The 16,301-nt window shown below is 37.7% G+C and overlaps 1 protein-coding gene across 2 annotated transcripts in view; it reads left to right on the forward strand.

The window, feature by feature from the left end:
* BOD1L1 (biorientation of chromosomes in cell division 1 like 1) overlaps positions 1–16,301 on the forward strand; it is a 500,752-nt gene that overhangs the window by 238,335 nt on the left and 246,116 nt on the right. For both annotated transcript variants that reach the window (XM_078678462.1, XM_078678463.1), the window contains exon 11: positions 11,314–11,363. In XM_078678462.1, the coding sequence (XP_078534588.1) occupies positions 11,314–11,363 (50 nt within the window). The remainder of the gene's footprint in view (positions 1–11,313; positions 11,364–16,301) is intronic.

Below are 16,301 nucleotides of genomic sequence, written 5' to 3' on the forward strand. Positions count from 1 at the left end.
AAGCAGAATAATGTTAGCCCAGTCTTTTGTTACTGCTAGCTTGTATAACAAAGATACATTGTATTGGCCCCTTCAGGAAGAAAAAAATGACTCTTTCACTCTCTTTTTTTCCTTTAGTTTGTGGTTGTGCTGGTGTTTTTTCAGTGTTTATATGTTTTCACTGGTGAGGGCTATTTTTCTTTCAGTGGGGTTTTATCAGTTATTATAGGTTTAAACCTAAAACCCCACAACCTAGATATGTTACTTACCTGCAATCCTAGTTCTCTTCCAGGGGTATACTCATCAAAGTCATAAGCAACCTTCCCTCCTCCCCGGACGAGTATTGACAGTGTAATATTGTTTTTTGTTTTTTCTGCCATGATTCCTCTATGTTTGTACACGGTAAAAAAGAACTCACCTGTGCTACATCATCGGAGTAAGAGGCTCCTGAAGGTCTTAAAGGCACGGGTCCAGGTCCTTGGAATCCTTAAAGGCAGGGTGCCAGTAATTTTGTTACTGTGACGTTTTTTCTTCTATGCAGCCTATGAGCTAATTGCCTGCTATTACTTGCCTTTTTTCTGAAAATAAAGGGCTGTGTTGGAACACTATTACAGTGTATGTTCTCTGTTGCAGTGTTTATATTGGAGACTATTTTCTTTTTGTAAAAACCCATGTAATATTGGAATATTAGCCTATTGGAAGTACATTTGATGGAGCGGTAATTTCTTCTGGTAGTTTCTCAATGTAAAACCTCCATGCTACCTCTAATTTACCGCTCAAAAGGTGTTGGGCCCTTCACACCATGTATTACCTTCAGGAGACTTTAAATAAAGATGAACAGTCAAAATACAATTATTATTGTAAGCCAAAAAAGAGAGTTGTTGAGTATTTTAAAGGGTTTTATTTTCTAGTCAAAAAGTTAATTTTTCTCTGACCCTTTATTCATTAGTAAAATATCAATCAGGTTACAGAATTTGTAAAACAGGAAAAATAGCATTAATAAAGAACACATTACAGTCTGCATATAAGCATAACATGTAGTTATGAAAATGTGGCGCAAAATTCTTAGAGTTTCTAAAAATAGTCTTGCAAAGCTAATCAATAATTAAATAGTTGGCAAAAATCTCCCATAAAGAGAAATAAATGCACAAGACCAATAAATCTTTTCAGACCTAATTAATTAGTCAAAGCATAAACTTAAAGTTTAGCATCTAATTCTATAGAGCCTTTCTATCTGTTGCTGCTCATGTGCATCTCTGTGTCTAAAGAGCAAAAAGGAGGGAGACAGCCCGCCCTTCACAAGACCTCAAAGGAATGTGGCTTGATGTGCCAAGATATTACGTGGAAGCAAGAAACCTCCCCCTGAATCTCCTCGGACGCAAACCTGCCCTTCAGCAATCTCCCGAGATGTTTCTCGTACCTAACCCATAGAAGCCAGCTGAGCTGAGAAAAAAAGCCAGCCCCCATCCAGAGAGGACAGTATTTATACCCTAATTATTGGCAGATTACACAAAGATGTAGCATCTTTCAGGAGAACCTTACATGATTGGTCAGTCATGATGGCATGAGTTCTCACTCCCCCTGACTCATTCTAAAAACCTGACTTCACCAGTTTTAACAAAAGAAGCGCACATGACTTAATACATTTTATATGTTTGCAACATTTACTAGGAAAAATGTTTCATTCTAATTCATCCTTCCTTCCACAGCGTAGTCAGATGGACACTTTTAACTAACACTGGTACATTGGCAGAATCACAAGAATGTACAGTTCAAGATGTCCTTGACTCCTTTAGGAAAGCTGCCACAGTCTGCGCATGCTCCCTTCTCATTAAATTGCAAGCCATAGCCTTGATGGATTCACAGGCAGCCATGTTTTGTGTAGGCCCCAAAAATAAAACAAACACAAAGATAATATTAATTTCATGTAAATCAGCCCATTATGTTTCCCAAGTGCATTATTAATTCACACACATTATAAAAAGAGGTGTTATTAACTGAAAATGTTTATCAAAATATGCAACAAGTCAAAGTCTATTAAGACAGAAATAGTGAATGTAGATTATATGGGATGGACTGGGAAGAGAAAAACACATTCTATTAATCTTCAAAGATAAAAAGGCCACTTTTCTCTACACTGTAAACCACATGTTAATTCAGCACAAGCATTTCTGACTAAATAGGCCTCACTTTCATGTTTTTCATGTGCCATGTTTTTAACTTGCACCAAAATGTGCGTGGCAATTTAAATGCAGCCTGTCTGAAGCACAAAAAATAAAACAATGCATGACTGCAGATGAAATCTGCTCCATCAATCCACCCTTCTGATAATTCAAATCATAATAAAATGATTTATAATTCATCACACATATTTAATTTCACAAGTGACAGTATTTTTTTTTTTTTTTTTTATTGCAAAAGCTGAGCATATAACAATGTTACTTCTATTTCTAAGGCAAACACAAGTTTGGTCTGTAATCAGATCATATATAGCCAAGCTCAAATGTTTTAGTGCAGAGATCTGTAAGTAGCTTCTTGGAACAGTTAGTCTTCTTTAAAATAAGTAACTAAAATAATAAAAAAGGAATTCAACATGACAGTTTCAGCATTTCTTTGCTCATTGTCATCAGCTTGCCATCAGAATGGCTCATACAGTGTGGCATTCTGTACCTTTTTCCATGCAAATTAGGTGCTGAGAAACTCTGACAGAGCACCATCAATCCTTTGCACTTTTTTCAACCAAGGCCTTTCACTCTTATTTTCACTTTGATCAGATTCAGATGTTTCACCACAGCATCTCTCAGATCAAAACCGTTGCACCATCCATTATGCAGATCTTGTGTAGCAGCTGCAGTCTGGTGAGAAACTGCACACTGTACATCAACCAGACCTACACAGCAATGGCTAGTGTTCTCCTCAGTGTTTTCCATAAGTGCATTTTCATATCCATTTTCAAGACACTTTGGTGATGCTGAAACACAGTCTTTTGCAAAAGGTAACTCAGTGCTGCCATTGTGTTGCTTTATTATGTGTGACACTTCAGGCAGATAGCTGCAATCCATTCCTTGTCCAATCTGTTGTTCTGCACTCATTATTTTTGAGACCACATTATGATCTGATTTCAGAGAAACTGGCAATCTATACCTGGGCATCAGTCTTTGCAATAACACTTTTGCCACTTTGCAGTTGTCATTTTTTTCCAAAATAGTTCTGATGCAACCCTGTTGTGCTGCTTCAAAAACATTTTCTTGAGCCACTTTTAATTCAACTGTGAAGATTCCATTGAATGTACATGCTAACAGAACACAAATTTGTGCAACTGAATTAGCATTTCTATCTCCCATGACAACAGTGACTCCCAATTGAGCAGATATACTGCATGTTATGGTAAGGGCAATCAATTTCGAATTTTGGGCTGGGGTAATTACTAAAAGCCATGAAGCTTTGACAACATCATGTATAAGTAGCACAGTATGTGCTGCTTTTAATGTGTCACCTTTCAAACATGGGCCATCTACAAAATGGACATTGTTGGGCTGACTCAGACATTCATCCTTAAAGTCTGAATTTGGCTTTATGCATATTTTCATGATATTTAGACACTCATATTCAGTTTCATCATAATCCAATTCATTTGCTGACATTTCTGTGAAGTTAGGGTCAAAGGTCATTGGGCAATACATCACAGACCCTTGAAAACATTCATCTTTTTAAATAAGCAATTAGAGAGCGCAGCCCTCCCTCTCACTGCAAATTAGTGTATTTTCTTTCAAATAAACTTTCATTCCTAGTGCTGGGGCGCGCCATTTTTTCTCTTTCAACTCTAGGAAGGCTTTTGTGCAGTTGTTGTCCAATGGAAGCGGATCAGACACACCTGAGTGTGTCAGCCTCAGTAAAGGCTTAGCCACTAGGGAAAGGTTTAGTAACCACTCTCTACAGCAGCTAACCATTCCCTAAAATGTCCTGACTTCTTTCTGAATTTGAGGTGGATTCATCTTGGAAATTATTTCCACCTTCTCTGGTGACACCTTTCTACCTCCCTTTCCAATTTTGTGTTCCAGATATTCATCTTCTTTTTGATAGTACTCCTGACTATTCTCATCCAATGGCACTGTGACATGAACTTGGCAAAAATCAATAAAAATAAGCCATTCTTCACCACATGGAATGTGAAAAAATATATTGGCTGGATTCGGTACCACAGGACAACATGGAAAAAATATGCTTTTAATCTCCTGCACTATTCTGTTCTTTTTATTTGGTTTCTGTGAACCTGTGATCAGAAAGTTACATAAACTTCCAATCAATTCCACCCAAAATCCTTTTACTGGTAAAATTCCTGCTACTGATTGTGTTCCTGAATACGTGTCATCTGGTTCAAATTTTAATAAGACATGTTCTGCACATGTTATTAACCTGGCATCCTTCTCTGTGAACTCTCTTATTTCTGTGTTTATTATTTTTTCCAAAGCAGAAGGTAATTTTTCAACTGTCTTTTCTGAAAATAATGCTACAGCTGTCTCTTGTTGGGCCATTTTAAAATGTACATCCTCATCAGGAATCTGAAAAATAGCATTATCTGGTGTACAGTAATCTGTGCTGCTTAATTTGCAAAATAATTGTTTTCCTGCTAGGCCTGAGTCACAGACAACAGTTTTGCAGTTTTCCTCAAATGGGCCTATTTTTGGTGCACATTTTTCTAAAACTGGGTTTGTAATTTCTTTCTTTAAAACTCCTGCAACTAAATCTGGACTTTCCACTGCCTTTACAATGAACTTTGTAAATTCAGAATTGTGAGTGTTAAAACTCTCATTTGCAAACAGAGCAACCTGTTGGACTTGGTTCTGTTTTTGTCTCTTGAAATATTTCACATTTGCTCTAGTCAACTTATTTAAATTAATTTTATCATTTTCCATATTTTGTGGGACCATCTGTGCTTGAAAAATTCCTGCCCATAGGTACCTGTTTCTGAACTGACATTTGCATTTGCTTAACTGGCATATTTTGCATCTGCAATTCTCCATGTTTTTGTGCATCATGTTTAAATTTTTATTTCTTCTTCCAATGCTCAAATCTGTTATAAAGATGGCAAAAGGACACATTTTCCAGCAGTAAAACATCCATACCTGAATTTGCACTAACCAAAATACCTTTACTTTCATCCTGTGCTCTTTTAATCTGTACCCAATCAACATCCTTTGCTGGCACTCTGCCCTTCAGGAAAATAATCACTGCTATATTTTCCTCCATAACAACAGAAAATGATGGTGCATTCATGCTAACCCTTTTCATTTCACTTGGCCTTTCCACAACTTTAGATTCAAACCACAATTTAGTCTGCAAGTCAATGTAAAAGAACATTTTCAAATTAATGCACAACTCTTTTAAAAATTCATCAAATCCATCAACGTGTGGGTACCACAGCACAATCATGTCTCTCAATTGTGGGAATGTGTTCAGAAATGCTGCAAGTTCACTTTTATTCTGTAGCATAGGAAAATACATTTCTCCCACCTTTTCTCTCAATGAGTAAGCAAAAGCTTCTCCCTCATTCTGCTTATTATTTTTCTCAATTATATCTGGTGGCTTCTTTTCCTTATCCATTTTCCTTGCTAGGTCTGGTGGTTTCTTTTTCTTCTCATGTTTTCTTGCCCAATTGTCTCCTAATTTCTCAAGCTCATTGCATTTAAAACCATATTTTATTTCTGCAATGTGCAAATGCATTCCTGAAGAACACATTTTCTCATTTGCTTCCTCATCCATGTGTACCCTAAAACTTTTCTGAAATGGAAAACTTCCTGAAACATCAGTTTCATATTTTTGAGCCAAATCTGTCAGTCCATTATGTGTAATTAATGCACATGTAGCTGTTTCCTTACTCAGGGAAATTAATTCTTTTTCCTGACACTGGTTCACATTTTCATTATTTAAACAGCAGAGACTGTTAATTTCTTCATGTTCACATGTTCCATTTAAAACACTAAGCTGTCTCTCTTTTTCAGGGCCTGTGTTAATATGTTCCCCCATGTTTTCTATCTTTTTAATCACTGCTGCTTCATCAAAGCAGGTTTGAAAAATCCCATTTTCAAATATATTTATTTTATCCTGGGCTGCAGATGTTGTAAATACCATTTTTCCCTCGCCTTTCAGTGCTTGGTGTAATTTCTGTTCAATAATCTGTGTATTCTGAGTTTCTGAAATAAACTCTGGCAAAATCACTGATTCTGCAGCTCTTTGAACTTTTTCAGTAGGGACCATATTAATTGGGACAGTCATAATTTTTCTAGGCATTATCTGTGCATCTGCAGTTTGTAATTCTTGAACTGAATCAGTCATATTTGAAGCAGTAACACCAGGAGGTATCACTGTCAGTACTGAATCAACAGGTAATGGGTCAATATACAATGTCTGCACAGTTTTCTCAGTCTGTATTTCTCTCTGTTCAACAGAAGCAGTAGCCCCTGTAGTATTTACTGGTGCACTATTTTCAGTATTTTTCATGGGAACCACATAAAGTGGTGGACACTCAGTTAACAATGCATCCATTTTTTCATCCCTTGAATCGTTATCTATTTGAAAGTCTTTTTCATCACTAATTTTCTTCTCCTGCATCTGGTGCTTTACCTTTTTATCCTCACTTGCTTTTTCTCTTGCTGTCTTTTCCCACAAGCTTAAGGCCTCAAATTGTGCAGCTTTAGATGGTGTCTTTATTTCACATAACACTTCCCTTAATTTGTCAATAATTTGCAATTCAAAAGTACCATCTTTTGGAAACCTCAAAGCACCTTCTTTTTCAGTAATCTTGCACCATTGGTGAACCCACATACATGTGTTTTGTCCCAAACTGGTAGACATAAAATGCACAGGTGTTCCTTCAGGAGCATCACCAATAAAAAACGAATTTTTCACTTTACCTCCTAACAGCTTCTTTAAACCTTCAAACATTTTCATTTTTGCAATAGTTCAATGCAATTTCTTTTTTCCAAAGCTGTCAATCTAAATTTCAGTCAGTTTTACTCCTACCACTGACCCTCCACAAAATCTTACTGCAATATTTCTCTTAATCAATAACTCTGTTAGTAACAACATAAATACATTCGCTACTCTGTCTGTTGTGCTAAATAAAGGATAGATTTATATTCACTGTGAGTAACACATTCCGCTTACCCTTCACAAAGTAAGACCTTCCGTTTACTCTTCAAACACTACAGGTAAATCCCTTCCGCTTACCTTTCACTCAAGCTCAGAAGAACCTGCTACTCCTTTGGACTTATCCTTCAGGATATATCTTAGTCCAAAGTTTCACCAGCGAACCCTTTTGCTGTCAATCAAGCTCAGAAGAACCTGCTACTCCTTTAGTGTGACCCTTTCTAGGTGATATCAGACTAAAGTTTCACCAGCGAACTCTTTGCTATCAATCACTCACACAGAAAATAGTCCCTAATTTAACACTGCCAGCCCTACCTAGCTTCTCAGTGTTATTCCAACAGACGAGTAACCTCAGTGCAGTGTGGCTTCCATTTACCACCCGCTATTCCTTCCCGGGATTCCACAGGTGTGCATACCTGCGTGTTCCAGACAACATAGAACAAGACACTTACTTTACATGAAGAGTTAAAACATGTAATCAATAACCAAAAAAGTATGTCCTATGAAATTACCAATATAATCAATAACACCATCAATTCAAAATGAGCAAAATGACACCAACAATAAAAAAACGTAATATTTTCAACACTTCAAAAAATACATGCTAGCATATTAACAACATTTCACAACCCTATTGATACTCACACCACTTCTTGCATCACCTGCCAGTACTGCTTTGCCAGTCTTCAGGTTCTGAGCATTGGAGTCAGGAATCAGGATTTGGACATTTATATAACTTGGACAATTATTTTACTTCCCTCTTAAGGTCAATGATCCATTAGTTGAGTAGTTGATGGTGAAATCAATAATTATTAATCACCAAACTAATCAATAATAACCATCCTCTGCTACCAAAAACTGATGGAGCGGTAATTTCTTCTGGTAGTTTCTCAATGTAAAACCTCCATGCTACCTCTAATTTACCGCTCAAAAGGTGTTGGGCCCTTCACACCATGTATTACCTTCAGGAGACTTTAAATAAAGATGAACAGTCAAAATACAATTATTATTGTAAGCCAAAAAAGAGAGTTGTTGAGTATTTTAAAGGGTTTTATTTTCTAGTCAAAAAGTTAATTTTTCTCTGACCCTTTATTCATTAGTAAAATATCAATCAGGTTACAGAATTTGTAAAACAGGAAAAATAGCATTAATAAAGAACACATTACAGTCTGCATATAAGCATAACATGTAGTTATGAAAATGTGGCGCAAAATTCTTAGTTTCTAAAAATCGTCTTGCAAAGCTAATCAATAATTAAATAGTTGGCAAAAATCTCCCATAAAGAGAAATAAATGCACAAGACCAATAAATCTTTTCAGACCTAATTAATTAGTCAAAGCATAAACTTAAAGTTCAGCATCTAATTCTATAGAGCCTTTCTATCTGTTGCTGCTCATGTGCATCTCTGTGTCTAAAGAGCAAAAAGGAGGGAGACAGCCCGCCCTTCACAAGACCTCAAAGGAATGTGGCTTGATGTGCCAAGATATTACGTGGAAGCAAGAAACCTCCCCCTGAATCTCCTCGGACGCAAACCTGCCCTTCAGCAATCTCCCGAGACGTTTCTCGTACCTAACCCATAGAAGCCAGCTGAGCTGAGAAAAAAAGCCAGCCCCCATCCAGAGAGGACAGTATTTATACCCTAATTATTGGCAGATTACACAAAGATGTAGCATCTTTCAGGAGAACCTTACGTGATTGGTCAGTCATGATGGCATGAGTTCTCACTCCCCCTGACTCATTCTAAAAACCTGACTTCACCAGTTTTAACAAAAGAAGCGCAAATGACTTAATACATTTTATATGTTTGCAACATTTACTAGGAAAAATGTTTCATTCTAATTCATCCTTCCTTCCACAGTTTAGTCAGATGGACACTTTTAACTAACACTGGTACATTGGCAGAATCACAAGAATGTACAGTTCAAGATGTCCTTGACTCCTTTAGGAAAGCTGCCACAGTCTGCGCATGCTCCCTCTCATTAAATTGCAAGCCATAGCCTTGATGGATTCACAGGCAGCCATGTTTTGTGTAGGCCCCAAAAATAAAACAAACACAAAGATAATATTAATTTCATGTAAATCAGCCCATTATGTTTCCCAAGTGCATTATTAATTCACACACATTATAAAAAGAGGTGTTATTAACTGAAAATGTTTATCAAAATATGCAACAAGTCAAAGTCTATTAAGACAGAAATAGTGAATGTAGATTATATGGGATGGACTGGGAAGAGAAAAACACATTCTATTAATCTTCAAAGATAAAAAGGCCACTTTTCTCTACACTGTAAACCACATGTTAATTCAGCACAAGCATTTCTGACTAAATAGGCCTCACTTTCATGTTTTTCATGTGCCATGTTTTTAACTTGCACCAAAATGTGCGTGGCAATTTAAATGCAGCCTGTCTGAAGCACAAAAAATAAAACAATGCATGACTGCAGATGAAATCTGCTCCATCACATTAGGCTGCATATATATGTAATTATACATGTATATATGTATGTTTTGGAAGCACTCCGTACTTGTTTTGTCTAAACATACACATATATATGTATTTTTATATGTGCTCCGGGATCCGCACATGGGCGGGGATTATTCTGTGCTTATGACTTTGATAAGTATACCCCTGGAAGAGAACTAGGATTACAGGTAAGCAATTTATCTTTTCCATCCTCCCACACTTCAGATTCTAAGGCCTCACTTTACTATTTGAAATGCGAGCAGAGGCTGTCACTTGCTTGTGCTGTTCTTGTTCTATTTTTACTCGGGTCAACCACAATGGATCACACACGCACACGCACACATAAACCCCCCCCCACCCCAATTACATTCAAGCAGTACTTTATTTCAGTGAGGCATGTAGCTGTAACTTAAAAGTGAGCTTGATGGGCCCCACTACATCCCATAGCCTCACCGTGGGTCGTATGTTCACTTATAGAGTGTAGACCTTGGTTGAGTGTAGACCTTGGTTGAATGTCTGTTGCCATGAAGGAGGTAGTCCTGTTCCAGCAAAGATGAAGTGAGATTTCACCCCACCATAGGCTGTTTGCAAATTCAGGTGTGCTCATTACAACACATCTTCAATTATGGAATTTCTTTAAACAAAAAGAGACATGTCTCAAGAAACAATTACTACTTTCTTTGTCACACAGATTACAAGAATCCTCATCACAAGCATAAACCTCACTAATCACATCTCAGATACCAGTCTTACAAAACCAAAACATCACAAGCCACACATCACAGGGCCCATCTTCATAAACCTAACCCTTCAAAGGCAACAACTCACCAAGTCTCATCTAAAATATATCAATCCCTCTCATTCGATAGGTGGCCAACTATCTTTCTGAAAAACAAATCCATATTTCCACACAGAATATATCAATAAATGTATTGACCAGACACCACAACCCCTATCTATGCACAAGAAATTTCATTCAACCATTATCCAAAGTTAATTAGAAATCATTGCAATCACCGTTGGAACAGGAGCCTCTTGCCAACCTGTGCATACCAGCCTTCACATACTCCTTACGAGTGGGAAGCTGCTACCCACAGTGAAATTCCTTGCTTTGACCTCTGCCCCACTCCACTCACATTCTCCAGGGCCAGCACTTATCTCATTCCTGTCACCAGGAACAACTAGGGGCTTGAATTGAAATCCGATAGTGGAGCGATATCAGCATTGCAAGTACTGCTCTGCCCAAATTGAGCTTATTGGACACAGACATAAACCCAGTGTGTTTATGCACACATATTACTCCTGTTTAAAGCAGTAGCCATCTGTGAGCAAAAGCATGTCTGAAATCAGAACATACAAGAAATGGCCTAGTAATTTCAGATGGTGAGTATTATTGCCAAATCCAACTGACTTGAAATTGCTTGGTGGGGACAGGTGTGAATACAATACACAAACAGTAATTCCAGGACTTTCTTTTGAAAGGACAATGCCCCACCAGAAGAATATCTTTTCTTCTCAGCTATCACCCACTGATAACTGGGAATCCTTACACCATGACACTTTCAGTACTCCACATGCCGTCACCAGCCCAATCGAGATTACTGCACATATTCATTTTGTGTTATAGTCTCTTTATGCCCCTAACAGTTTTCCAAAAGAAGATCTATTTTAAATATGATGCAATACAAAGTTAACATATATTTTCTTTTCTTTTTTGGTAGAACCAGAGAAAGTGGGAAATGGAAAAGATACTTCTGAATCAATTGTAAAGGTAGGCACATAAGTAAATGTTAAAATGGCTGTAAAATGGAAGAGACATGGCACTTCACTGAACAAGGCTAAGATCGCAAAACCAGCTGCATGAACAGGTCCTTGGTGAATTGCTTCGAAATGCCCTCTCCCAACATAAAACCTTAACAGAAGCACACCATGCACACTAACTCACCTCATACCACTCTAGCTATCCACTAAGGCAATTATATATATTCTAAATTGAATATAGGAGTTTACAATTATAAAACTGTCTAAATTGTTAATTACAATAATGATGATAATTTTTTATATTCGGAAATGTGAGCACTTGCACTTTCAGATTGTGTCTTTTTTCACTGTTTATTACTAATGGGAGGATTGTGAGCAGACGAAATGAGATTTAAGGGCGTGGTTTTTTCTGACATGTCATGTGATCAAGGCTGGGGTAACCTGGCCGAAACGCGTCATGTTGTGACTTATGGAATAAATTGCACTTTATAAACTACCTTTGCTGTGGTCCGTTCCTGAAGGTGTGGCAGCGCGGAGAATTGCGTGTGCTTCGCAGAAAGGATTTGGTTTTTATATATATATATATATATATATATATATATCAGCACAAGCAGTGCTATCAACACAGACGAAGGCTTTAGGCTGAAACGCGTCTGTTGTCTCTGACTTAATAAACCTGGTGGTGTGAGTACCTTACTGGATTAACGAGTGCAGTTCTTTGAAAACAGATTATTTTCGAAGCCGAGCGAGGTATTAGTGCGGGGGCCCTCAACCGCAAGCTGCACCCGCCCGCGAGTGCCCGGGATCTTCAGAGGGACTTGGAGCGAATATATATATATATATATATATATATATATATATATATATATATATATATATATATATATATATATATTCACAGAAAAAACCATAGGTTATAGACCATATATAGTTAGGAATTAGCATTTACAAAACCTTGAAAATTCACTGAAAAAACCATAGGTTATAGACCATATATAGTTAGGAATTAGCATTTAGAAAACCTTATTTTACTCACACAAAACCATTGAAATTCCATATATAGTTAGTTGCACTAACTATATATCGCGCACCCGCAATCCACTGCTGATGATGTCACATATTACATCATTCATGACATGGTCAGTGACATCACTGATGACATCACTGATGACATCTCAAATGACATCACTGATGACATCACTGATGACATCTCAAATGACATCACTGATGACATCACTGATGACATCTCAAATGACATTACTGATCACATCACTGATGACATCATTCATGTGATAATACGATGAACCTCTTCAGACTCTAATATAACCTTAGATACACTCAGTGTAAACAGACACTCACAGACTGTCACTCATCCATGGAGTTACTTACACACCTAGTCAGTCATGCAAAGAATCAATCACACCTCCATTTTCACAACTATACAGTTATACACACCTTACTTATTCAAACATATACTAAAACATATTTACTCACTTATACAATCCTGGATACAAGTGCACAATGATCCATACAGCCACTCACACATTCACTGGCTCTTATGCACAGTTATTTATATATGTCAACTCTCACATGTACTGTATTTTACATATGTACTTACTTTGACATGTAGCACTGAGATATCTATTCACTCACCAATACAGTCATGCACACAGTCAACCGCCCATACAGCTGTTTCCACATGCACTTTTGAACCCATACATCTATGCACAGAGTCATACACCTCCCAGCCACCCACACACACACTCAGTCTCCCATACAAATGCTTGGGCAACCAATCAATAACCCATATAGTTACTCATATAGCTACTGATCAACACATGCAGCAGTTTACAGAACAACAGACATAATGATGCACAAATTAACACAGTTTAGTCACTAACCCATGCACTCAGTGAGACACATTTAACCAATCACTCATACAGTCAGTCATGCACCTACTAAATCCTTCATCCAGACACTTATACATCCACTCATTCTTAAATATGTAAGACATATTTTAACTTTACAGAAAAATACAGTCACTGGATGTTGTCATCAGTGATGTCATCAGTGATGTCATCAGTGATGTCATCAGTGATGTCATTTGAGATGTCATCAGTGATGTCATCAGTGATGTCACTGACCATGTCATGAATGATGTAATATGTGACATCATCAGCAGTGGATTGCGGGTGCGCGATATATAGTTAGTGCAACTAACTATATATGGAATTTCAATGGTTTTGTGTGAGTAAAATAAGGTTTTCTAAATGCTAATTCCTAACTATATATGGTCTATAACCTATGGTTTTTTCAGTGAATTTTCAAGGTTTTGTAAATGCTAATTCCTAAGTATATATGGTCTATAACCTATGGTTTTTTCTGTGAATTTCATTGGTTTTTTAACAGCTAATATCTGTAGCTGTAAAATGTATTCTTCTTTAAATCCAAAAATATATTTTATATGTTTATGAATAATTTTTTTTTTTAATATTTTTTTTTCTTCGTTCCCGCTTCGCGAATCGGGAAGCTTCCCGTTAGCTGACCTTGATGCCGCGAAATAGACCGCGAGCCGGTAAACGTTTCTTTACCGCAAGTGCCGCGTTAGAAAACAACATCGTGACGCCTCCCGTCCGCATGACGTTTCACGTTCTCGCGTGATACGTCATATGACGTGCTACGTTAGCGAACTGGTACGCGAAGCGAGTCGCAAAGCGCAGGTTTCTGGAAGCAAACCGGGAGGCCCTGCAAAGCGCTTAACGTAAACACAGCAAGTCATGTGACTTGGTAATAACACTTTTCATTGGTTCATTTCACTTTTGGTTTCCTAATGATGTAAGACTAGGTCATATAATCTAAAATGAACACTTTTGATTGGTTGAGAACTCTTGTTTTTCCCAAATGATGAAAATCCCTCCTTCTTTCCTCACTCTGACTTTCATCATTGTGAGAGAAAGACCCTTTGTGATCACTGAGCAATGGCTTCTTTAGTAGCTTCAGCTGGTGCTTCCCCACCACCTCCACCACATCCAAGGAAGAGTGGACCACCTGCTCAAGTTATAATTCAACAAGAAGAGGAAGAAGAGGAACAGGACGACGAGCACGAAGAGAGGCAGTTTTTGCCTGAGCAGCCCAGGACGTCTCACCGGAAAGAAAACTTCATTTGGCAATTTTTTAAAATTCCCAAAGGTCAGAAAAAAGTAAATGCAAGATACGTAACTTGCCTTATATGTCAAGATAGACTGTCCAGAGGAACCGAGAAAAAATACAGTTTCGGAAACTACACAATGCATCGCCATATGACTAGGTGGCATCCTAACAACTACAGTGCTGCACAGTTTCGGAACGACCTAGATAATCTCCCTATTATGGCCAGAAGATCTGTTGTACCGGAAGTAACGGGACCAGAGGGCAGGGAGATGGTGCCAAATATACAAATGAAATTTGGTGAAGTAAAACACATCTGCGTATTTTGCGATGGATTCATTTCCTACGGAGAAAGAAGCATCACTCTGATCAACAGAGCTATGGACTATCATATGCAAGTTTGTACGAAACGCCCAAAATAATAAATACTTCTTTTTTTGTTTTGTTGCTCCTGTTGAGCCCTTTACAATGAATCGTTTTCATTGCCCCCTCCAAGAAAAACCCAAAAAAATATAAAACTGTTCAGAAAAATTCAAAAAAAGTAAAAAAATGTTCCGAAAAATAATAAAAAAAATATAAAACAACAAAAACAATTAAAAAAAAAAGTTCTTTTCAGAACTACCTCCCCGTTATTAAAAAATTGGTACAATATTTGGAACTGTGCCAACCTCTATTTCTCTTAGTTCGCTTCCCAGTTCGCTCGCCGGTACGCGAACCGGAAGCGAACCAAAAACAGTAAGTATAAGGGAAGGAAACAGACACTTATGTTAAAAGAAAGACAGCTATAGGGGAGTAAACTAGAGATACTATTACCCGTAATCCACTGCTGATGATGTCACATATTACATCATTCATGACATGCTCAGTGACATCATCAGCAGAGGATTGCGGGTTTTTTGGCAACGTGCCTTATCCACGGTTTAATAACGCTGCCTTTTGCTTTATATAAGTTTTCAAATTGTATGAAATATATACCAATAGGTCGTTATGAACCTTTAGGTAGTGCTTTTCTTCATGAGGTCTGGTCGCTTCCATACACATACAGATGTTTCAAAGATGATCAAGAAGTTTATCTGAATGGAGAGGAATGCACTGAGACGCCAGATCATTCACTAATGTGTAGACACATACAGTTACACGGTTCATGCAACAAACACCGACCAAATATGGCTTGCGGGGAGTAAACTAGAGATACTATTACCCGTAATCCACTGCTGATGATGTCACATATTACATCATTCATGACATGCTCAGTGACATCATCAGCAGAGGATTGCGGGTTTTTTGGCAACGTGCCTTATCCACGGTTTAATAACGCTGCCTTTTGCTTTATATAAGTTTTCAAATTGTATGAAATATATACCAATAGGTCGTTATGAACCTTTAGGTAGTGCTTTTCTTCATGAGGTCTGGTCGCTTCCATACACATACAGATGTTTCAAAGATGATCAAGAAGTTTATCTGAATGGAGAGGAATGCACTGAGACGCCAGATCATTCACTAATGTGTAGGCACATACAGTTACACGGTTCATGCAACAAACACCGACCAAATATGGCTTGCGTGTTGCAAGGCACGCCAGTTCCTGCTAGCATCCCCACGTTCAAGTTGTTGGAAAATGGTAGTTATTTGATGCTCAATAATGAAGATTGTTCTGAGTTAATTAAAAGTATTCCTTTTATCGTAACAGTAAGTGAACGGGTTATTTGCTGCAGAAATGTTCTATTTCCTCCCACACATGAACATAGGGAGTTTTCAATCTGGCCACAAATACCAACCTTGGGACAGATTTCAACGGCAT

This window comes from Lissotriton helveticus, chromosome 2_2 (assembly GCF_964261635.1).
Source record: "Lissotriton helveticus chromosome 2_2, aLisHel1.1, whole genome shotgun sequence".
NCBI classification, from domain to species: Eukaryota; Metazoa; Chordata; class Amphibia; order Caudata; family Salamandridae; genus Lissotriton; species Lissotriton helveticus.